Below are 23,979 nucleotides of genomic sequence, written 5' to 3' on the forward strand. Positions count from 1 at the left end.
TTATTATTATTATTATTATTATTATTATTATTATTATTATTATTATTATTATTATTATTATTATTATTATTATTATTATTATGCACAGGCTACAGTCCTAAGAAAACATAATTCAGGATCAAATAAACTGATATTTCAAATTTTACATTCAAGTTTAGTTCCCTCGGTCAAGAAATGCATCAATTACACTCAATCAATTCATCCAATCAGTTTTTCTCTGTAATATCTCCTCAAAAGATGACTTGTGAATTAAATCCACCAACAGATGGTGAAGTTTATCTCCTTAAAAACAGTCAGAAACATCTTAACAACATAAATTGATATAAAACTATATCCAAAATATGGGCTAACGTGTATAGGTTATATAAAACCACTGACTGGTCATTTTACGACTCTTTTCCAACAGAAGTGAATGCATGGGGTGTTAACAAGCCGTTCATTAATGTTCATCAGGGCCTTTGGAAAAACAAGTCCTCCACAGACTGCAGACAGAGATTCCTATCTAACGATGAGTGGCAGCTTAGATGTCTGTGGCGCACAGTTTCATCAACATACCCACATTTACGTGAAGCACGAGTTTCCTGCTGTTTTCTCTTTTGTTGTTCTTGCCCGCTCCTGATCGTGATGTGTGATTACAGGTCTCTTTTCTCTCCTCCGCCTCACGGTAGAGTATATGTGCATCCATTGTGCTAGAGAGAGAACAAGAAGAGATCAAAAACAGCTGCTGAGAAGAAGGAAGGTGTTCATAACAACAACAATGATGTCATTAATAGAGTTGGAGTAGAAGAGAACATCGAGGAGAGGTGCATCATGGGAGGTCTCCCAGGCTTAACCACAAACTTTATCAAAATGAAGGTTTTAAGCTTAATATTAAAGGAGCCGTCTGTAAGAAATGTCCAAAACTGGTACTGCAGTCACTTTCAAAATATTGTTGAGCGGCGTGTACCCTCCCCCTCCTCCCCCCGACCAGAGGTTGCCAGGTAGGCTGCAGAATGCAGCAGGAATGTAGGCTGCCATGGCTGCCATAATTAGAGCCGAGCTGGCAACACGGATGCCGAAACAATACTGACTTGGTGATTGGGAGATAGGTGGAGGGTGGAGCTTCAGAAACAATACTGACTTGGTGATTGGGAGATAGGTGGAGGGTGGAGCTTCAGAAACAATACTGACTTGGTGATTGGGAGATAGGTGGAGGGTGGAGCTTCAGAAACAATACTGACTTGGTGATTGGGAGATAGGTGGAGGGTGGAGCTTCAGAAACAATACTGACTTGGTGATTGGGAGATAGGTGGAGGGTGGAGCTTCAGGCCAAAACAAAAAATGACAACATAAACATCAGTTGAGGGCTGCAACTCGTCTTTTTAAACTGGAATATCCTGGCTTGAGTGCTGTTGTCAGTGACATAAGTATTTGAAATGAACATGATTTTTAAATGTCTGTTGACATATCGGGATCATTTTATGATTAGTTTCATTATTGCTCTTACATACAGCTCCTTTAAAGGTAGGGAGGGTGTCTGCTTCCTGAACACAAGCTGTCAGCTGGTTCCAGAACCAGGAACCTGATTACTGACGGTTCTACGTCCCATTATACCACATTTGGTTCAACAATTCAAGCACTCCAGCAAGTGTCATATACAGGACTGTCTCAGAAAATTAGAATATTGTGATTTTCTGTAATCCAATTACAAAAACAAAAATGTCATACATTCTGGATTCATTACAAATCAACTGAAATATTACAAGCCTTTTATTATTTTAATATTGCTGATCATGGCTTACAGCTTAAGAAAACTCAAATATCCTATCTCAAAAAATTAGAATATTCTGGGAATCTTAATCTTAAACTGTAAACCATAATCAGCAATATTAAAATAATAAAAGGCTTGCAATATTTCAGTTGATTTGTAATGAATCCAGAATGTATGACATTTTTGTTTTTTTAATTGCATTACAGAAAATAAAGAACTTTATCACAATATTCTAATTTTCTGAGACAGTCCTGTAAGTTATGAAGAGAGAAGCTTGTCTACAGCCCACCCCTCTGGACTGGCACTGACACAACTGCACAACCGGTCCATGTTGCTGTATACGTAAACATTTCAACGCCCGTAACGATGTAATCACTGGCGACTATCCCTCGGTTCACAAGCAAACTCTCTATCATCCTTTCTATTTTACTCCCTGTTTTCTTGTAGAAAATGGTCAATCCCTGAATCCCTCATTCATCACCCATCCACCTACATTTCTGTTGTGATGCACAAACTGTACGTATTCTGCTCAGTGCGGGAAATGTTAGTCGTACTGTAGCATTGCAAATGTTCCCATAATACACTGCCTCCTCTGTTTCCTTAAATATTATCTTCAATTAACATAACTAATAGTGAGGCATCCTCAGGCCAGCTGAACTAAGAAAAGCACACGGAAAACTAAACAGTACATTTGCATTATCTCAGTAAATTAACAAATAGCGTTTCCCACATCTCTTTGCCATTCGCTGCCTTCTGTAACAGCTTTCTCTGCGAATCAGGAGATATTTCTCTTTTATTCCCTCATTTCCAATTTCCTATCAAGGGGCAGCTCTGTCTTTGTCATTTATTCCTGCCCTCCACAAACTGCAGTCAACTGACAGAAGATCATCATCTTCTCCAGTCATTCCATGTGGCTCTGCAGCATATCCATGTCAGACTGCTGCACCGCTGCTCCTGTCCATCTGAGCAGCTGCTGCAACTCTTTATCTGCATCAAAGTCTGTCCTGGTCTCCTGCTTGTCTGGACAAGAGCCCTGTTTCTAGATTGTTTGTAAAGTGCATCCATTTAGAACCCATCTAGATCCCCAGTACCGACAGAGTTTTGAAGAAAAAGCTCCCAACTGGGGTTCAGTTCAATCTTTTAACACATAAACATGTAGCACAAAACTATCTCCTTATGAAAGTGAATTCAAATAATATTAGTTTTTATTTTCAAATAAAGTAAGCAGTTCTGTATGTTAATAATTTGTTTGTCCATATGTTTGCTCATTTAGTTGTCAGCAGCATCTGAGTTTTTTACTTCAACTCTTTTAGTAGTTAAAAAAAGAGTTAACCTGTGTTGTATCCTCCAGAGCAAAATGTCCTCCTTTAGTCTTCTGCTTTGTATTCATCTTTGCTGAATAAAAGAACATGTGAAAGGTTTCTGCAGACCAACATACAACAACAATGATCAGATTAGGAAAGTTTGGAATCTAAGTTACTCATAAATGTTTGTTTGGGCCTCACATTACTCTGAATATCTTCAGTCTCCCTGTTTGTTGAGCTCTGTTTGTGCGTGTCCAGCAGAAATAAAGGTTTGGTAATGAACTGGAACACCAGCTCTGCTCACCTGCAGCCCTGCCTACCAGCCCCGTCACTCAGTCAGGTGGATTTCTGACTCATTCCAGGATCAGATCAGCTGCTTCTCCGTCATCGTCTTCTTCAACGCTTGAATTTTGCCATCTATCTATTTTTTTTCTAGCTATAAAGTGTACATGGAATGATCTGTCAGAATCTTTTTTTTCTTTCTAATTGTTCACATAACCTTTTTACTGCTCTATCAGATTTGGAGATGTTTGATCACTAATCTTTGATCACTCTTGTGTTGAAAACAAATCTACATGATTGTTAGATAATTGACTGACAGTATTTATAACATTTTGTTTTTGATAAGAACATGATGTTTACCTGATGATGAGTAATCTTTTTATCAAACAAAAAAATGATTAGTCTTTTGATGTGAAAAATACATCAACCAACAAACAAACTATTAAAAAGAATAATCAGGAAATACAATCATTACTCAAAGTATTTCCTGCAAAGAAGCGTCAGTATTGGTAAAATCTGCTGCTTCCCGTGGGGCTTTTGAAAAAATAAGTGTGGTTCCTGGAAAAAGTTATGGTTGGCTGCCAGTGTAACTATTACGTCTCTGCAGGACAGGTTGAACGTCTCTTCCCATTTACAGTAACCAGACTCAGTCTCATTCAGGTTTTTCAGGTTTTTAAGTTCCAAGAAGTCATGCTAATTAATGTTGTTTCACATTCATTCTGATTAAATCAGTTAGAATATCATTTGAAGCGTCACAACTGAAAGAACATCTAAAATGACCATTGCCAAAGCTGAAATGAGGATGACCAGAGCTGATCCCCATCGCTCCCAGCAACAACAAACAAAAGACTTATTGATACGCCTTCAACTTCCAGGAAATGAAGCTGGCTGATTCTGACTTCAGCTCTTGATTTAACAGGCTGCACATAGTAAGAGAACAATAACATGAATTCTGAGACTGCAGTTATTATAATCATCTTTTTGACGTATGAGTGATTATGTTCTGTTTGGTCTTTAATCACATCTTAGAGGTCAATACAGTACAGTGAGTGCTAAGTGGCTAAAGTGATGACAGACAGCTATTTGTTGTCCCAGTTGCCAAGAATAACAGTAACTGATGGCAGCTTCCTCATACTGATCTCTGACGGAAAACAAGATCAGGCAGCTGATCTTTCTACAGCAACGAGGTGTGTTTCCTCTTCAGATGAAGGTAGAAAGTGTGTGTGAGATGCTGTGGATGTGAATTCAGCAGCATGGATCAGAGTGAGGACCGAGGTGAGGGAGTTGCCCCCTCTGAAACCCCTCTGTGTGGAGAACAGGAGAGTCGGAGCAAAGATCAGAGGTGAGACGATCAGCAACATGTTTGACTTTTCTACATCAGAGCTCAGCACTCACACGAACAAACATCCTCACAGGAATCAACCTGAACACCAAACTGAAACTCAACCTGAGCCTGAAAGCTGACAGTGCTTTCATTAGATAGTCTACGTATGTTTAACTTGAACAATTTCTTTGTTCCACAGTTTAATACCAATATTTTCTTTTTCACCAGGATGCACCAGAAACATAACTATCCTGAACAGCGACCCACCTGTGTTACCATGAAAAGTGAGGAGTCAATGCATTTTCTGATAGATTTTAAGGGAGACCAAGGCTCCACTCCAAACAGGTGAGCTGTATCTACAATACTCAACCACAAACTATATCCGACTTGGACAGAAATGTTTTTGTTGCATCATCTGTTGAATTTGTGTGGGCATGGCTCATTTAATAGATACTTTCAGGTTTATATTTGAAGTGGTGGGTGTTTGATGTTTTCCAGAAGCCTGTCAGTCAGCGTGTAAAGGTGGGATATTCCAGGTGTTTGAGGGACTGTAGTACTGCAGGCTGTCCAGCAGGGGTCACCTCTGTACACCTGGGAGCTTCTGCTCTGCTGGCAGGAGTTCCTGGGTGGAAGGGCGGGGTCACAACTCCTGGAGCTTCTGTATGTGAATAATGTTTTAATGTCCTGCTGAGTTGATGTCAAGTTTTGCTGCATCTGTTTAATTTAAGTCGTTATAGAGGTTTGTGGATTATTGTTGTGGCTTGTTGCACTTACATATTGAACGCATGTACTCTGAGCACTAAACCTGACAAGACAGGAATTTAGACTTGATTTCTCCAAGAACTAGTTGTAGTTGCAGCTCCTCCGTAGCTTTAAGTTGAAGCTGAGCTGCTACAAACCTTTTTTTTTTTGGCCCTGACACAGAATAACCACTTTATAAACTACAAGACCTGCCATTTCCAAAATAAAACACGAGTAGGCTCCGACCAGGCCCTGACTCAGACATTAACCCATGGCCGTTGGAGGTAAAACGTTCAGACAGGACACCATTCCTCTTTCTTTTTTTTTATGTAGAATTTTTTTAAGTAAAATTCCAGAAAAGACAAGACAGACATGTTTAAATAAGCAGATTAACACATGACTCTCAGCGCTCTGCCTTATAAATGTTACTGGTGAGACCCGAGGAGCAGATTCATTTGTAGATTTGCTCTGATTTGGATCTTATGAATAAATGAATTGGCAGTGATTTTAGGGGTGCAATTTAAGTTTTCGGTGGGATCAACAGGACCAGTAAACTTTTACAACCTTGTGGTAGTTTATACTCCTCCGTGTGGATCTATCAGCTCTTTAAGTGGTCTTAAAGTAGTGGTTCCTGAAGTTGGGGACATAGTCATTGTTTGTGATGGAGGGGGACAGCAAGTTATTCATGTTTTTAAACATACAGAGGCATTTAAAAAAAATGTTACAGAGTAAAGAAAATAAACCTGTCACAATGAACATAATTACACTGCAACTATTACTGTTGCACAATAAATAAGAGCAGTTACACTTGAAATACTAAATGTGAGATTAATCCAAGTTTTTCATTGTGAAACTGTGAAGAATCAGAATCAGAAAACTGCCTGTTTATCGTGACATGCTTTGATACTCAGGAGGTTAAAACTGCTGACTTCCTGGTTGGTCAACTGAACCATTGTCAGATGGACACATCTGTCCGAGGTTTACTTTAAGCTGACTGTTGGTTATCACATGTTAACAGATGACAGCGAAGCCCTTCCTGAGTTTGAGATGTCCAACAAATACCCCATTGTCTTTAGAACCATCTGTTCAAACCTCTAAAAGAGGTCCTGTTTTAGTTCCGGGAGGCATTTGACCCTTTTGACCTTTTGTGTTTCTTTAAAGTTTAAGTTTCACATGTGTGACCTTTCAACCATCATCTGATCTATTTGACCATCTGTTTCTGTCTATTGTCCATTCAACTATTTACTATTGGGTGTCTTTCACCCCCAACGTCTGTTATCTACCAAATATGGTTTTTCCTGTCCTCCGTGCTGAATAAAAGCGCCAGCTCTGCAGACAGCCAGTTGAGAGAAGTTCTGACGAGCTCGAAAGAGGAGGGCCGTGTTGCCTAAAGCTTCTCAGGATTTCTCTCCAAACTTCTGCAGAAGGCCATTGAAAGATCATTCCACAGGTCTCCGGTGTCTTTTTCTAAGTTATAATATTGTGATGACTTTTTAACCTAACATTTGGTGCAGAGAAACCCGGGATCTCAAGTTCTGGCGATGGAACGGCGTACGGTCAAAGGAGGCCATCTAAAAATCTGTCGACAGCGTTTCCGACTTTAGGGAACGGGCCCAGATTTGGTCTGCGCTGTTCCAGAGTCCAGACGACGAGATTTCCCAGCCAGGGGAAAGCACTTGGAGACTGGTGAGAAAACTCCTCTTACTTAATACCTGGGGTATTGAAGTATTTTTGTGTAAAATACGAGTGAAATTCTGTGTGCTAACAAGAAGGTTAGTGAAAGAGGTGATTGGCAGCAGGTCGGGGACACGATTTTTATAGAAGGCATAGGGGCCTCTAAAAATACTATGCCTGGGGCAGTGCGTAAGGCCAACACGGGGGTTTCGGACCCGACAGAATAACAAGAGGAGGTTTCTTTGGAGTGATTTTTAATGGTTTTGTTTATGTTTGTCTAATGTTTGTCTGATGTTTATGTCTGTTCAATGTGGGGTTTCCAAAATTGAGAGGAAAAAATTTTAATTGTTCACTAAATATCAGGCTAAAACCAAACTGTTGAAAAAGGAAACTTGTGTTCTGAGAGAAACTTAGGAAAGAAAATAACTGACGAAAAATAGCAGAGGCGTGGTTAAGCTGAAAACTTATGCTTAAATAATCTCTAAAAGATGCTTAATTGATGGGGAGACGTCCTCAAACTTAAGAAAATGGAGACAAATCTTGCAAAATAATAATATTGGGAACTTAAAAAGAAGTAAATGGACTAATTTAAGACTAGAAGAAGAAACAAGAAAATTGCGAACTTGTGAGGAGAGGATGGATTTTGGGAGAAGTGGGGGCTGCTGCAGGCTGCAGCATGAGGAAGTCTGTGTCTGTGTGTGACTCTCTGTGTGTGTGTCAAGCTGCAACTTTTTGTGTCTCTGTGTGTGTGTATGTGAGAGACACTGTTAGTGTGTGGGTGTATTCATGACACGTTGTAAACAGCTGAAAGTTTCTGTCATTTTAAGAGAAAGAGAAATATGATTCTATTGACCTCATGGTTGTGCGTTAAAATGAAAAATTGAATCAAGACAAAAAGGTGAGATACGTAAAAGTCCTCATTCAGATCGTGATCTGCTTGAGCAGATTTTATGGTGCTTGGAGATGCAGCCTGTTCCTCCAATAGAGGAGGAGGGGCTGTTTGGGTCTGCCTGTAGCACAAAATATTAGTTAGGGGTTGAATAGAAGAAACATGTTAGAATATATTTGGATATTATAAGACAATATGTTAAGAGGTAAAAAGTTTAAATTCGTATGAGCTTCTCTGTCGAAGGTTTTGTTAAAATAATACAAACGGCTGAAGCTGTATGTCTGTGTGTGTGTGAAAGCATGCTCCGGTTTACGAGCGGCTGTAAGACTCTGTGTCTGAGGGAGAACTTTTTGTGTTTGTTGGGAAGAAGGGGGGTGTTCAGCTCTCCTCTTGGAAAAAACATAGAAAAATTGAATAATATAGTTTGTTCTATCATTCTAAGCCCTGAATGAGGGCATAGAATCATAGAAGTTTTAAATTGGGTTAATTCACCATTTAATTTGCAGATTACTTTTGTAACACTGTATTTGACTTGGATTGTATGGAAATGGGATTCCTGCAATTTGCGAGCATGAGATAAAATGATTGGGTTGTTTGTGACATGAATGTAAAACAAATCAATCATTTGTCCTTACTCTGTCTGTTGTGAAATCACTACTGATGATTGACAGCTTCAGAGGATGGGTTTTGTACAATGAAATTAGCGCCGCTGTATTTTTAGAATACAGTGGAAGGGGGTGTGTTCATTAGCCTACTGTCATTTGTATGTCAGTGATATTTTACACAGAAAGGATTGTATGCAGGAGTAACAAACCCGTTGTACAATCTTTTTAGAAAAGAAGAACTCTGAGTGCATATTAGCTATTCACACTGAAAATGTGTACATTTGTGATCAGTGTTGCTACCATCTAGGTTGTGAGTTAATTTAAAATGCACCAATTGAGCTTAGTTAGTGTAGTTTGAGGAGAAAAAATTCACACATTTGCAGTGATACACAAACCCACATGCAGATGATCTGAAGTTGTGTTTAATGTTAGTGGGTTTTTGTCTATGTGTAGTTTACGCATGGGAATTTATCCCACAATTTTCTTAAGACTTCTATGAGTTTTCATAGAAGAGCATGCATTTGCGTTGCAGCATGCAAACAGAAGATTAGGAATCTCCTGAAGACTTTTATAAGTACTCATGATTTATCTGGAGATAATTTTTCTGACAATTTTATGACAATTTTCTGGCATTTCTTTTGATTTGGGGAAAATAGAGCTCAACAACAGTTGAGAAGGCATTATTTGATAGGATGATTCCTTTCAGTCCGACGTTTTGTGACTAGGACTATTTGTTTATATATATATATATATATATATATATATATAAGTTCACTGAAGACTACTGTTTACGTTGCAGGAGAGTTGCTGCACTGACAGTTTTTGTGTGGTGTTACTTTAATAAGATCATAACCTACCTGGGTGGAAATAAGAACGTTTTTCAATGAGAAATTCTGTAGTCTAATCTACGGTGGGAGACAGAATTTTAAAGGTTTTGCCCCATCTAATCTAGTGATGGGAGGGGGGGATCTCTGAGGGACATAGATATCCAACCCTAGAGAATCATTGAGTCAGACCTGCAGACTTGCCAGGGTGCGAAGGTCAAGAAGTGGGAGGGCCACTTATCTGGGGAGCCTGACTCTGGCAGCCTGACTCTTCCAGGGAAAAGTCAACAAGGAGGGGGTCTGATGACACGAAACCCCCACCCCTGTTGGCATGCAAAATAATGCTGTGAAGCAAACTGGTGCTTCCAAGGAAGTTGTTCCCCCTGGTGGCTAAGTTGAGCCATAGGGAGTTTCTATGGCTCAACAGGAGGGAGTGGGAGTATGTAAGGGTACATATGATACATCATGAGGATTAAATACTAAATACCCTTTAAAAATTTTTTAGTAGGAGTTTTCCGACATGTTGCAGATACAACATGAAAGGACCTATCCATTTGAAGTTGTTCATATGGATTTCATTCTTGGAGTGAACTAATGGCCTGTTAAGTTAAGGCTCAAGAAAGCCATGGCCTGAATGACGGCCATTAGTTGAACTGTACATGAGAATCGTCTTCTTGTACGCTGCTGTTTTCTTCCTCTCTCCCTCTCCTAAAGCAGGAACTGCTGAAACTGGGTAACCGGATCCTGAGTCGAGTGGTGAAACGTCATCACTCCGTCAGGACGGGCCCTTTTTGCTGTCCAGATCAGGACACCGGCAGCAGTAAAGGCTGCTGGATGATCTACTGCGTTCACCAGTTGCAGTGAAAGCTAGCGGAGAAACGTGCCAGGCTCGAGTAGTGCGGGAAGTCGGGCGGTACTCGAACCTTTGCCCGCCGAAGAATTCATCTGATGCCTATCTCGCCAGCCCAGCCTGAAGAATATGACTAGCCAAACTGACTTGCGACAACAAACTAGGAGAGGAGTCCGAGGAATGGAAGAGACTTTTTCACTACTGAGTCATGCTGACATAATGACTGAGATTACGATTCCGATTCCGACTATTACTGTCTTTGTACTGTCCTGTGTTTTCATTACCTGTATGTTTACGATGACACTGGAGTGTTTTATTTTGTTTACTGTTGAAGTTTCAAAATGATAAAAAAGGAGGGAAATGTGAGATTAATCCAAGTTTTTCATTGTGAAACTGTGAAGAATCAGAATCAGAAAACTGCCTGTTTATCGTGACATGCTTTGATACTCAGGAGGTTAAAACTGCTGACTTCCTGGTTGGTCAACTGAACCATTGTCAGATGGACACATCTGTCCGAGGTTTACTTTAAGCTGACTGTTGGTTATCACATGTTAACAGATGACAGCGAAGCCCTTCCTGAGTTTGAGATGTCCAACAAATACCCCATTGTCTTTAGAACCATCTGTTCAAACCTCTAAAAGAGGTCCTGTTTTAGTTCCGGGAGGCATTTGACCCTTTTGACCTTTTGTGTTTCTTTAAAGTTTAAGTTTCACATGTGTGACCTTTCAACCATCATCTGATCTATTTGACCATCTGTTTCTGTCTATTGTCCATTCAACTATTTACTATTGGGTGTCTTTCACCCCCAACGTCTGTTATCTACCAAATATGGTTTTTCCTGTCCTCCGTGCTGAATAAAAGCGCCAGCTCTGCAGACAGCCAGTTGAGAGAAGTTCTGACGAGCTCGAAAGAGGAGGGCCGTGTTGCCTAAAGCTTCTCAGGATTTCTCTCCAAACTTCTGCAGAAGGCCATTGAAAGATCATTCCACAGGTCTCCGGTGTCTTTTTCTAAGTTATAATATTGTGATGACTTTTTAACCTAACACTAACCCTGAAAATGTGGTTTGTTTTGTAATGTAACACTAGAACCGCCTCGCCGGTCTCTGGAACCTCTCCGTGTGGAGAACAGGAGAGTCGGAGCAAAGATCAGAGGTGAGACGATCATCAACATGTTTGACTCTTCTACATCAGAGCTCAGCACTCACACGAACAAACATCCTCACGACAATCAACCTGAACACCAAACTGAAACTCAACCTGAGCCTGAAAGCTGACAGTGCTTTCATTAGATAGTCTATGTATGTTTAACTTGAACAATTTCTTTGTTCCACAGACGTTTAATAGCAGTTTAGAGTTTTAGTTTAGAAGAGGAGAAACACATTTTATTGGACATCACTCATACTGAACACATACATTTATTTTATACATTATATATATATATATATATATATATATATATATATATATATATATATATATATATAAAATAATTTTTTTTTCACCAGGATGCCCCAGAAACCTGATTTTCCTGAACATCAGCCCATCATGAAAAGTGCGAAGTCAATGCCCTTTCGGATAGATTTTAAGGGAGACCAAGGATCCACCCAAAACAGGTGAGCTGTATCTACAAGACTCAACCACAAACTGTATTTCTGCCCTGACACAGAATAAGTGTCACGGCTCAGACAGGACAGAGAACCCACATGCACAACACCAGGCAGAATCAGAGTCCAAGAGGCTTTATTCGGGTCCCAGGCAGGCAGGGGTCAAAACCGGGCAGACAGGCAGATCAGGCAAACAAAACCAAAAACGGACAGGCAAAAATCCATACCCCAAGAATCAGGCAGGCTCAAAGACAGGCAGGCAGGCAGAAACAAAACAGGATATGCAGGCTGGAAAGCGAGGCAAAAACACACGACAATCTGGCAAACAAGAAGGTGGAAATGGGCCGGTATATGAGGGGAACTGCTGATGAGGGAAACCAGGTGTGGAGCTGGGTGGGGAAGCACAGGTGAAGGGAATGAGTGGATCTCTGGCTGATTAGGGTGGCAGGATCTGGAAAAACAGGGGAGTGAGTAAAACTAAAAAACTACACTGGGAAACCATGACAGAACCCCCCCCTCAAGGGACAGATTCCAGATGTCCCAAAACCACCCACCCAGGGCGGGAGGAGGGGGTCCGGAGGAGGGCCCCGGCCAACAAACGGCCAAAGCTCCGGGGGCCGTCCTCGGTGCCGGGCAGACCGGTGAGGCAGTTCGGGGGGTCGCCCTTGGGGCGTAACAGGCGGATCCGGGGGTCGGTCTCGGGGCTTGGCAGGCTGGTCCGGGGGTCGGTCTGGGGGCTTGGCAGGCTGGTCAGGGGGTCGGTCTGGGGGCTTGGCAGGCGGGTCAGGGGGTCGGTCTGGGACTGCGGCAGACTGGTCAGGGGGTCGGTCTGGGACTGCGGCAGACTGGTCAGGGGGTCGGTCTGGGACTGCGGCAGACTGGTCAGGGGGTCGGTCTGGGACTGCGGCAGATCCACCCAGGATCGCCTCAGGAAGGGGAACAGAGACCACCTCTAGAACAGAGACCGGCGGGGCCGCCTCAGGAACGGAGACTGGCTGCGGGACCGCCTCAGGAACCGAGGGCTGCGGGACCGCCTCAGAAACAAGAGTCGGGGCTGACAGGAGGCGGGGAGCCGGAGTTGGGGCTGACAGGAGGCGGGGAGCCGGAACCGGGGCTGACAGGATGCGGGGGGCCGGAACCGGGGCAGACAGGATGCGGGGGGCCGGAACCGGGGCAGACAGGATGCGGGGGGCCGGAACCGGGGCAGACAGGATGCGGGGGGCCGGAACCGGGGCAGACAGGATGCGGGGGGCCGGAACCGGGGCAGACAGGATGCGGGGGGCCGGAACCGGGGCAGACAGGATGCGGGGGGCCGGAACAGGAGCAGACAGGATGCGGGGGGCCGGAACAGGAGCAGACAGGATGCGGGGGGCCGGAACAGGAGCAGACAGGATGCGGGGGCCGGAACAGGAGCCGGAGCAGGAGCTGGAGCTGGAACAGGAGCCGGAGCAGGAGCTGGAGCTGGAACAGGAGCCGGAGCCGGAGCAGCAGCTGGAACAGGAGCCGGAGCCGGAGCAGGAGCAGGAGCCGGAACAAGCTGGGGCTGGCGCTGACGCCGTCGTCGTTGCCTGCCCTGAAGGCTCCTGGGCCCACCCAGAGCCAGGCGTGTTCCCCAAAAGGGGTCCCAATACTCCTCCTCCTTGGCCCAGCGCATGTTATCAGCCGATTCTCGGGGAGCAGGAACAAGCTGGGGCTGGGGCCGACGCCGTCGTTGCCTCCCCTGAGCCTGCAGGCTCCTGGGCCCACCCAGAGCCAGGCGTGTTCCCCAGAAAGGGGGAAGAGACTGGGGTGTGTCCGGGGCCACCTCGGGAACAGCAACAGGCTGGAACTGGGGGCATGTATCTGTCCCCTTCACCGTACGGTGGTAGAACGCCACTTGGTCCCCATAAAAAAAATCCCACAAATCCTCTTCCTTACGTGGTAGGTCCATGTTGGCTGGGTTCAGTCTTGGCCAGATTGTACTGTCACGGCTCAGACAGGACAGAGAACCCACATGCACAACACCAGGCAGAATCAGAGTCCAAGAGGCTTTATTCGGGTCCCAGGCAGGCAGGGGTCAAAACCGGGCAGACAGGCAGATCAGGCAAACAAAACCAAAAACGGACAGGCAAAAATCCATACCCCAAGAATCAGGCAGGCTCAAAGACAGGCAGGCAGGCAGAAACAAAACAGGATATGCAGGCTGGAAAGCGAGGCAAAAACACACGACAATCTGGCAAACAAGAAGGTGGAAATGGGCCGGTATATGAGGGGAACTGCTGATGAGGGAAACCAGGTGTGGAGCTGGGTGGGGAAGCACAGGTGAAGGGAATGAGTGGATCTCTGGCTGATTAGGGTGGCAGGATCTGGAAAAACAGGGGAGTGAGTAAAACTAAAAAACTACACTGGGAAACCATGACAATAAGCACCTTATAAACTACAAGACCTGCCATTTCCAAAATAAAACACGAGTAGGCTCCAACCAGGCCCTGACCCAGCTCTTTACATCGTCTTAAAGTGACAAATCGTGATAACAAAAGAAAGGAAATTACTTTGCAAAGTTCAGTGAAACTTAAATGTCCAATAATAGTTAGTTTTTCTGAAATACTCAAAAATATTATTTTAAAAAACAACATGCTGGAATTAGTGCAAAACTCTTTAAAAGTACCAACCTGAGTCATGGATGTTTGTCTGGGTGTGGACAGACATGATGTCCCCTAATTCTCCATGGTTCCTCCTCAGAGTGGACCAGCAGAGACCAGAACGTCCCCGTGGTCAGTCTGTCCAGCATTATCAAACACAACTGGACTCCGTATTTCTGGTTTGTACAAATACAAATGACTTTTCATCTGTTGTGCTGACGTTCATCTCCATACTGATCAGACTCTTGGACTTTCAGTCTGTCCAATGTGAGCTGGTGTTTGTCTCCAAGTTCAGTGTGATTGTTCATGATGTTGTCCTCTGCTCCAGCTGCTGGAGGACAATATTGTCACATTTGTGAAGAACGAGCTGAGGAAGTTCCAGGCGGTTTTGAGCTCAGATTACCCAGACTCCTTAGAGAGTCAGGCGGAGGCGTTGGAGGGTGAGGATGAAGAGCAGAGGTGGAGCAGCAGAGAGGCTTTGGTGAAGATCACAGTGAACTTCCTGAGGAGAATGGAGCAGGAGCAGCTGGCCGAGCATCTGCAGAGCCGTATGTCGATTTCTCTGAACATTTAAGAGCTGTACTTGTTCTACTCAAACTTGTATCTTGTATTCACATAAATGTTACTTTGACACATTTATATAAACATTCTTCTAAAAATGAATTTATTAATGTTTCTGGTTGAGGTACATAACATTTAACCCCCCTGGTGTTGTGCTGTAGGCCTATGGGTGATCATGCAGCAGTCCACACACGGCAAGAAAAAGACTGCTTAATCAGATATATGATCATTTAATCCGTCAAAGGAAAAACAATCTTTTTGTGTCGGTCAAGTCTACCAAGAGCGGGAACTCTTGATATATATATATGATATATTAAAATATATATTATATATTTAAAAAAAGCATATATATGCCTTAGGTTTTTACCAACTTGGTATTAACCATTAATATATATGCAGATGCAAAAAAATCTACTTTTGCATTGATTTGTGCATATCGCCTTGCAAATTCAATGCCTAACATTAAAGTATGAAACTTGCTTTCAGTTACCAAAATATGTCCTTCTAAATCTCTTCTAAATTATTTTAATATTGCTGATTATGGCTTACAGTTTAAGATTAAGATTCCCAGAATATTCTAATTTTTTGAGATAGGATATTTGAGTTTTCTTAAGCTGTAAGCCATGATCAGCAATATTAAAATAATAAAAGGCTGAAATATTTCAGTTGATTTGTAATGAATCCAGAATGTATGACATTTTTGTTTTTGTAATTGCATTCCAGAAAATCACAATATTCTAATTTTCTGAGACAGTCCTGTATATCATGTCAAACCCACAGCACCCAAATGTTCCATAGTTTACATCCTGGTATTAGAAAACAGGACATCCCAAATGTTATGTTCCTCACCCTGAATGGTATTTCTGTGACAGAAGGTCAGAAGATCAATACTGGGGAATTGTCATAATGTTGTTGCTGATCAGTATATGAAAGAATTTAAATCATTGTGTACTTAATACTTACCTGGTATTCTTTACTCCATGTTTATTAAGATGCTTCTGCTCCAGTTTGTCAGAACAAACTAAAATGTAAGCTGAAGGGGAAGTACCAGTGTGTGTTTGAGGGCATCGCTGAGGCAGGAAACCCCACCCTTCTGGAGCAGATCTACACAGAGCTCTACATCACAGAGGGGGGGACTGCACAGGTCAACGATGAACATGAAGTCAGACTGATTGCAGCAGAATCCAGGAAACCAGACAGAGCAGAAACAACCATCAGACAGGAAGACATCTTTAAACTCCCACCTGGAAGAGAAGAACCAATCAGAACAGTGATGACGAAGGGAGTGGCCGGTATCGGGAAAACAGTCCTAACACAGAAGTTCACTCTGGACTGGGCTGAAGGCAGAAGCAACCAGGACATTCAGTTCATGTTTCCATTCGCCTTCAGAGAGCTGAATGTGCTGAAAGAGAGAAAGTTCAGCTTGGTGGAACTTGTTCATCACTTCTTCACTGAGACCAAAGAAATGTGCAGCTTTGGAGAGTTCCAGGTCGTGTTCATCTTTGACGGTCTGGATGAGAGTCGACTTCCTCTGGACTTCCACAACAACAAGGTCCTGACTGATGTTACAGAGTCCACCTCAGTGGACGTGCTGCTAACAAACCTCATCAGGGGGAACCTGCTTCCTTCTGCTTGTCTCTGGATCACCACACGACCCGCAGCAGCCAATCAGATCCCTCCTGAGTGTGTCTCCATGGTGACGGAGGTCAGAGGCTTCACTAACCCACAGAAGGAGGAATACTTCAGGAAGAGGTTCAGAGAAGAGGAGCAGACCAGCAGGATCATCTCCCACATCAAGAGATCACGAAGCCTCCACATCATGTGCCACATCCCAGTCTTCTGCTGGATCACTGCTACGGTCCTGGAGGATGTGCTGAAAACCAGAACGAGAGGAGCGCTGCCCGAGACCCTGACTAAGATGTACATCCACTTCCTGGTGGTTCAGACCAAGCTAAGGAAGGTCAAGTACGATGGAGGAGCTGAGACGGATCCTCACTGGAGTCCAGAGAGCAAGAAGATGGTGGAGTCTCTGGGAAAACTGGCTTTTGAGCAGCTGCGGAAAGGAAACCTGATCTTCTATGAGTCAGACCTGAAGGAGTGTGGCATCGATATTGGAGAAGCTTCGATGTACTCGGGAGTGTTGACACAGATCTTTAAAGAGGAGAGCCACCTGTACCATCACAAGGTGTTCTGCTTCATCCATCTGAGTGTTCAGGAGTTTCTGGCTGCTCTTCATGTCCATCTGACCTTCATCAACTCTGGAGTCAACCTGCTGAAGGAACAAAAAAACACTTTTAGATTGTTTAAAACACACGAAGAGTGTCATCTCTATGAGATGGCTGTGGACAAGGCCTTACAGAGTCCAACTGGACACCTGGACTTGTTCCTCCGCTTCCTCCTGGGTCTCTCACTGGAGACCAATCAGACTCTCCTACGAGGTCTGCTGGAACCAAACCAAAGAAGTTCATATGACAGCCAGAAAACGGTTGTGTACATCGAGAAGAAGATCGGTGAGGATCTGTCTGCAGAGAAGAGCATCAACCTGTTCCACTGTCTGAATGAACTGAACGATGGTTCTCTGGTGGAGGGGATCCAACTGTCCCTGAGGTTAGGAAATGTCTCCCCAGATAAACTGTCTCCTGCTCAGTGGTCGGCTCTGGTCTTCACCTTACTGTCATCGGAAGAAGATCTGGAAGAGTTTGACCTGAAGAAATACTATGCTTCAGAGGAGGTTCTGCTGAGGCTGCTGCCGGTGGTCAGAGCCTCCAAGAAAGCTCTGTAAGGACAAACACACACACGTTGGCTTTAAAATGCAGTTTTCCTTTTTTTTCATAAAAAAAATAATAGGAGTTAAATTCACTTCTCAACTAATTCAAATTCCATGTAGCCAAGGCCAGTTTGCAAAAATATTCAACTCAAGGGACAACATAAACAAGAGAATTGGACCGATCCCTTTAGGCCAGACTGTAATGCAGAAATACAGAGATTATTTTTCTTCCTTTCCTTGCAGCTGTTCCCTTCGGGGTCTCGACAGTGAATCATCTCCCCCCATCTAACCCTGTCATCTGCATCCTCTTCCCTCAGACCAACTAACCTCATGTCCTCTTTCACTGCATCCATAAATCCCCTCTTTGGTCCTCCTTTAGACCTCCCTTCTAGTTTTAACCTCACCATCCATCTGCTCCTCTGTATATGTCCAAGCATCTAACATCTGCTGCAAATCTGAAACACAAGAAAAACACACAAGGGGCACGCAAACCTATGGAATCTGAAAGAGATAAAAACAAGAAAAAACAGAAACCGTTCCATGTCTCTAAAACTGAATCAGGACTATTGCAATTATCCATTTTCCATCCCTAAATTGTATCATTTGGTTATAAATTACATGTTCAGAATGAAATAACGTCCTCCTTTAATTTCCTCTGCAGGCTGAGCGACTGTAACATCTCAGTGTACTCCTGTGCAGTTCTCAGCTCTCAGTCCTCCAGTCTGACAGAACTGGACCTGAGTAACAACAATCTGAAGGATGCAGGAGTCAGGCGTCTGTCTGCAGGACTGGAGAGTCCGCACTGGAAACTGGAAACTCTCAGGTCAGGGTCCATTAAACTATTTCATTATCCAAACTGTGGTTTACATTGAAAGGATAATGGGGTTTCCCAGATCAGTTAAGAAGCTCTTAACAGCAAAAGGCTTCTTTCAAACCTTCTTAAGGAGCCTGTGAAAGAAAAACGCGTTTCCCAGAGTCGCTCTTACCTTAAGAATCTCTTTCATTAAGAAGGAAATGTAAGATGCTGCTGACCCAGCCTTTACAACCATCTTAGTGAACAAAGACTCACAGATCCAGGCGTGTCAGGCAAATCAATATCACACCAAGCAATGAGATATTAAAACAATGCACCCCGCACAAATTTTGATCTATTTTATACTTTAGATTTATATTGTTTAGCATTCATTGGTGACAGCAAAGGGGAAAAAAAAGAAAAATAAGGAATAACAAGTGTGTTCCTTTATATGCTTTATGCATTACGCACAAATAAAACGATCATCATGACTATCATTCATCATAATTTGTCTGCACACATCCCACATCTGCGTGCACATAATGTACCACACTCAAAAATGCTTCAGGGCACATCAAAAACACATCCACCCTCCAAACCTGCCACATTTAACACATCAGGCAACTGACAGGTGTAATTGAGTTCAGCTGGAACCTCATTAAGGCAGACTTCATCCACTGCTCTATGTAAAGGCGTTGCCACATCACACGTGTGAGATGCCATGGCTGCTATACAGCATATTCACGCCGCAAATCAACCGCGTTGCCGTGCGCGAAGCAGAACTGTTTATATGAACGCATTAGTGCATCAGCACTTCAATCCCCTGGACGCCTCATCACATTGGTGTCTCCACATATCAGGAGGGCAACCCGGTGCAATTTCGCCCTGAGCCCGGAGGTCCAGTTACTGGCTGTACTGCGTTTTTACACAGTGGGGCGCTTCCTGGAGGTGGTGGGGGACGGCACCGGACTGAGCAAGGCGTTGGTGTCATGGAGTGTGGCAGCCGTGACACCGATCCTCCTGCGCCATGCCCGAGCGCAACGTTGATGAATGCAAAGTTACGAAATTTACAGTGCTGCTGCTTCATTAGTGTCCATTTTCTCGAATGTTGTTCACACTTGCATACTAATTGTACCGGAAGAATACCGGTATGAATGTTTTACACAACTCTAGTGATGTCATTGAGGCCAATTCAGGGTTCAGTATCCTGCTCCGGGATATTTTACCAGCCATGTGTGATGTGTATCTGCAGGTTGTCGGGATGTCTGATCACAGAAGAAGGCTGTGCTTCTCTGGCCTTGGCTCTGAGCGCCAACCCCTCCCATCTGAGAGAGCTGGACCTGAGCTACAATCATCCAGGGGAATCAGCAGTGGAGCGTTTGTCTGCTGGACTAGAGGATCCACGCTGGAGATTGGACACTCTCAGGTATGGAAACAGTTGCTGCAGACACACACACAGGAAGAAGTCTCCTTCCTCAGGTTCATTTTGTGATGATCAGTCACTTTCTGAATAAAAATATTAGTATTATTGCATTCAGAGTTATGGACTGTCCATGTTTGCTGAAAGAGATTAAACTGGTCCCCTCACCCCCCACCCAAACTCTTTTCAGGGTGGAGCCTGCTGGACAACGATGGTTGAAACCAGGTCTGATGAAGTGTAAGTGTGTTTTTTCATTTCATTCAGGAAGACAAAACACCCTGCACCCAACCATCTCACATTGTCACCTCACCTCTTTCCTGAGTCCATCAATGATCAATGACAGATCAATAATAACTGCTGCTGGGTTGTGTTTATTCTCTCCATCAGATTCCTGTGAACTCACCGTTGACACAAACACTGTCAATAAAAACATCAAACTGTCTGAGGACAACAAGAGGATGACACATGTGGAGGAGCATCAGTCCTATCCTGATCATGCAGACAGGTTTGATACGGTTCCTCAGCTGCTGTGCAGAGAAGTTCTGACGGGTCGCTGTTACTGGGAGGTCCAGTGGAGAGGAGGACTTTCTATATCAGTGAGTTACAGAGGAATCAGCAGGAGAGGAGACTTCAACGAGTCTGTTTTTGGAAGAAACAGTCAGTCCTGGAGTCTGAAGTGCTCTGATGATGGTCGGTTCTCTGTCTGGCACGACAACAGAGTAACATCCTCCTACCCCTCAGTCTCTGACAGAGTAGGGGTGTATGTGGACTGTCCTGCTGGAACTCTGTCCTTCTACAGCATCTCCTTTGACCGACGGATCCACCTTCACACCTTCAATACCACATTCACTGAAGCTCTTTATCCTGGATTTGGGTTCTGGTCCAGCTTGGGTTCTTCAGTGATTCTGTGTTAAGTGTGGTATTAAGACTTTCATCCCATTAGAGAAACTCTGGACACATAGTTCAGTCTGTACATGTATCTATATTGATCAGAACTCATGAATCAAAGCTTTTGTGAAGTTGTTCTGTGACTGATTCCTCATAAACGTCTTCCTTTTTTGCTCCTTTAAAGATGGAAGCTGCCATTATTACAAGATCCACATTTTTTCTGCCTGTTTTCAGACATTTTGCAGTAAATATCAGTATCATTTAAGATGAGATGGTTCAGTTCAGATGAGACGGTTCAGGTCAGCTGAGATGGTTCAGTTCAGATGAGATGGTTTGGTTCAGATGAGACGGTTCAGGTCAGCTGAGATGGTTCAGTTCAGATGAGATGGTTCAGTTCAGATGAGATGGTTCAGTTCAGATGAGATGGTTCAGTTCAGATGAGATGGTTTGGTTCAGATGAGACGGTTCAGGTCAGCTGAGATGGTTCAGTTCAGATGAGATGGTTCAGTTCAGATGAGATGGTTCAGTTCAGATGAGATGGTTCAGTTCAGATGAGATGGTTCAGTTCAGATGAGATGGTTCAGTACAGATGAGCAGGTTCAGGTCAACTGAGATGGTTCAGATGAGATGGTTCGGTTCAGTTCAGAGATGCTTCAGTTCAGGTCAGCTGAGATGGTTCAGTTCAGATGAGGGAGTTCTGTTCAGATGAGAAGGTCCAGGTCAGCTGAGATGGTTCAGGTCAAGTGAAATGGTTCAGATGAGATGGTTCGGTTCAGTTCAGGTCAGCTGAGATGGTTCAGTTCAGATGAGATGGTTTGGTTCTGCTGAGATGGTTCAGTTCAGAGGTAGGGGGTTCTGTTCAACTGTCAGCTACAAATATGAGGTTATGTCTCCAGAGATTCCTGTTCTGGATCTCTGGTCTGGCTTTCCAGGGAGTCAGTCTCAGCCTTCAAAGGATCTTACCCTGATGGCAATGATCTAAGACTGCTTCATCTAGAGGTGAGGAGACACGTCTACATCTGAGTGTCTACACTGTGACTTATCCAACTAAGTAGAGAGAGAAAATCAACAGCTAAGCCTGTCAATGGCAGCTCTCCTCTCAAAATCAATACTCCTGGTGGTTGCCAGGAAACGTGATTAACAAACTACTACTTTTTTATAGATGTTTCTATTTTTTTTTTTCTAATATTTTTATCCTGGTTTTTTTCCCCCATTTTATCACCCAGTGCTCCTATCTAAGTGACAGTCCTGGGCATTGCCATCCTCTACCAACCCCGGGAGGGCCCTGCACTGAGCTCAGGTCTCCTCCTTAACCTGAGGAGTGAGCAGCCGCATCTTTCCACCAGACAGGGTGGGGCTTCTCTTGCCGGACGTAGTGCGTGGAAGGATCACGTTATTCCGGCCAGATCCTCCCCACCCCATCTGGAGCCCCGGTTGGCCAGAGGGGGCATGTGTAGCCCAGGACTGTGTGCATGTTTTTGTGAGGGTAGCTCCCATTAGCTACCCAAGGGAACACGGGGTGTTATGCTGACTCATATTTATAAACTTTTATTAACTTATATAAATATATATTTACATGGTAAAATAAAACAGCAATAACAACATTAACAATCATAGCTGTAACGTTAAGATGTAGAAAGGCACGTAATTACTTATTTATATTTACAATACTAATATTTTACAATAAGATGTAAAAAGGCATGTAATGACTAATATTTAGAAATTAAAAAAAAGAAAAACACCCATGCTGTACCTGTGTAAAATAAATATATAAGAAGATTAGTACTTTCTTTTCAAGGCTGTAATTACCTTGAAAATGCAGGTAAATGAGAGGTAAAGTGAAATCTCTGTAAAACATGTCAGCAGCAATAAAGGTGAAAGATAACACTTGATTGTTTTCATTGTAAATCCATTGTTTTGGTGCAAAATCGTACTTCTGTACTGAACTGTATATGAAGTATGCTGAGGTCCTCACCATTGTGTGAGTGTGGCAGCGTTTACTTTGGGGAGCTGGATGGTGGTCTCACTCATCACTCCACCGTTTGTTATCACACACTCCCGGATGTGCTTGTACAAACAAGCCACCACTGTGAACCGGGACACCTTTTTCCCGTCACAGTGCATAGCATTTGGGTAGAGAGTGTCAAGAAGACGCCTCCACCACCCTGTTACAGTCAGGCCACTGAGCTGGACTGTGGGCCCCGATGAAAGATCTGAAAAATACAATCCCATACATACTATTAAAACACAACTTTTTTCAGTGTTATTATTTTGTAATGAGATATTTTGAATTGTTAATATATTTTTTAAACAGTCAAGACCTTGTTCTTGCTTAGTTTATCTACCTGTTGGTGCTCTGATGCTTCTATGGTGTTAGTTAAGTTCAGGCTTCCATCTGCCCGTCTCCTAAAACGCAGCTCCACTAGATTCAAAAATAAAATAAAAAGTGTATGAATTAAATGCAATACTTGAACAATTGGAACATTAGTCACACAGACCCATAGATGTGTAACTGTGTCTGTTTATTAGCAAATACAAATTTAAGACTGTAGTGTGGATTATCTCATGCTAAACAGTGATGGAATGCCTATATATATATATATATATATATATATATATATATATATATATATATATATATATATATATATATATATATATATATATATATATATATATATATATACACATATATATATATTAGTGTTAATTACATAATTTATAATTAATTCATGTAATTAATCACATTTGAATCTCATATCTGCTAAAGGTCCCCAAATAAAGAATTCGAATTCTAGGACATTGCAAAATTGCAGTGCATGACTAATCAATTGAATACACTAAGAAGAGAAGATTTGAAATACACACTTTTATTGGTGAAGTTTGTTTCATAAATGAAATTCAAAAGAAAAAGCTAAAGCTCATCAGCAAACAAATTAGGCCAGGTGCATTATTCAAAAATGCAATACAAATACAGAATACAGAAATAAAATAGGGCTGAGTCTCAAATAGGCACTTAAGCAGACTCTCAGTTCAAAATTAAAACTAAAGCTGACTCAATACAGCAATTCAAGTAGTAATAC

At 43.0% G+C, this 23,979-nt stretch overlaps 1 protein-coding gene across 1 annotated transcript; it reads left to right on the plus strand.

The window, feature by feature from the left end:
• The first annotated feature begins 4,892 nt into the window (after positions 1 to 4,892).
• Positions 4,893 to 23,466, plus strand: LOC133444908 (protein NLRC3-like). The gene is made up of 10 exons (XM_061722800.1): positions 4,893 to 5,005; positions 11,329 to 11,394; positions 11,748 to 11,855; positions 14,568 to 14,646; positions 14,796 to 15,015; positions 16,021 to 17,806; positions 18,457 to 18,618; positions 19,841 to 20,014; positions 20,199 to 20,245; positions 20,396 to 23,466. The coding sequence occupies exons 1-10, from the start codon at positions 4,938 to 4,940 to the stop codon at positions 20,920 to 20,922; spliced, it is 3,237 nt and encodes a 1,078-aa protein (XP_061578784.1). The 5' UTR covers positions 4,893 to 4,937; the 3' UTR covers positions 20,923 to 23,466.
• Positions 23,467 to 23,979: the final 513 nt, after the last annotated feature.

The sequence above is a fragment of the Cololabis saira genome, chromosome 5 (genome assembly GCF_033807715.1).
Source record: "Cololabis saira isolate AMF1-May2022 chromosome 5, fColSai1.1, whole genome shotgun sequence".
In the NCBI taxonomy this organism is placed as follows: domain Eukaryota; kingdom Metazoa; phylum Chordata; class Actinopteri; order Beloniformes; family Belonidae; genus Cololabis; species Cololabis saira.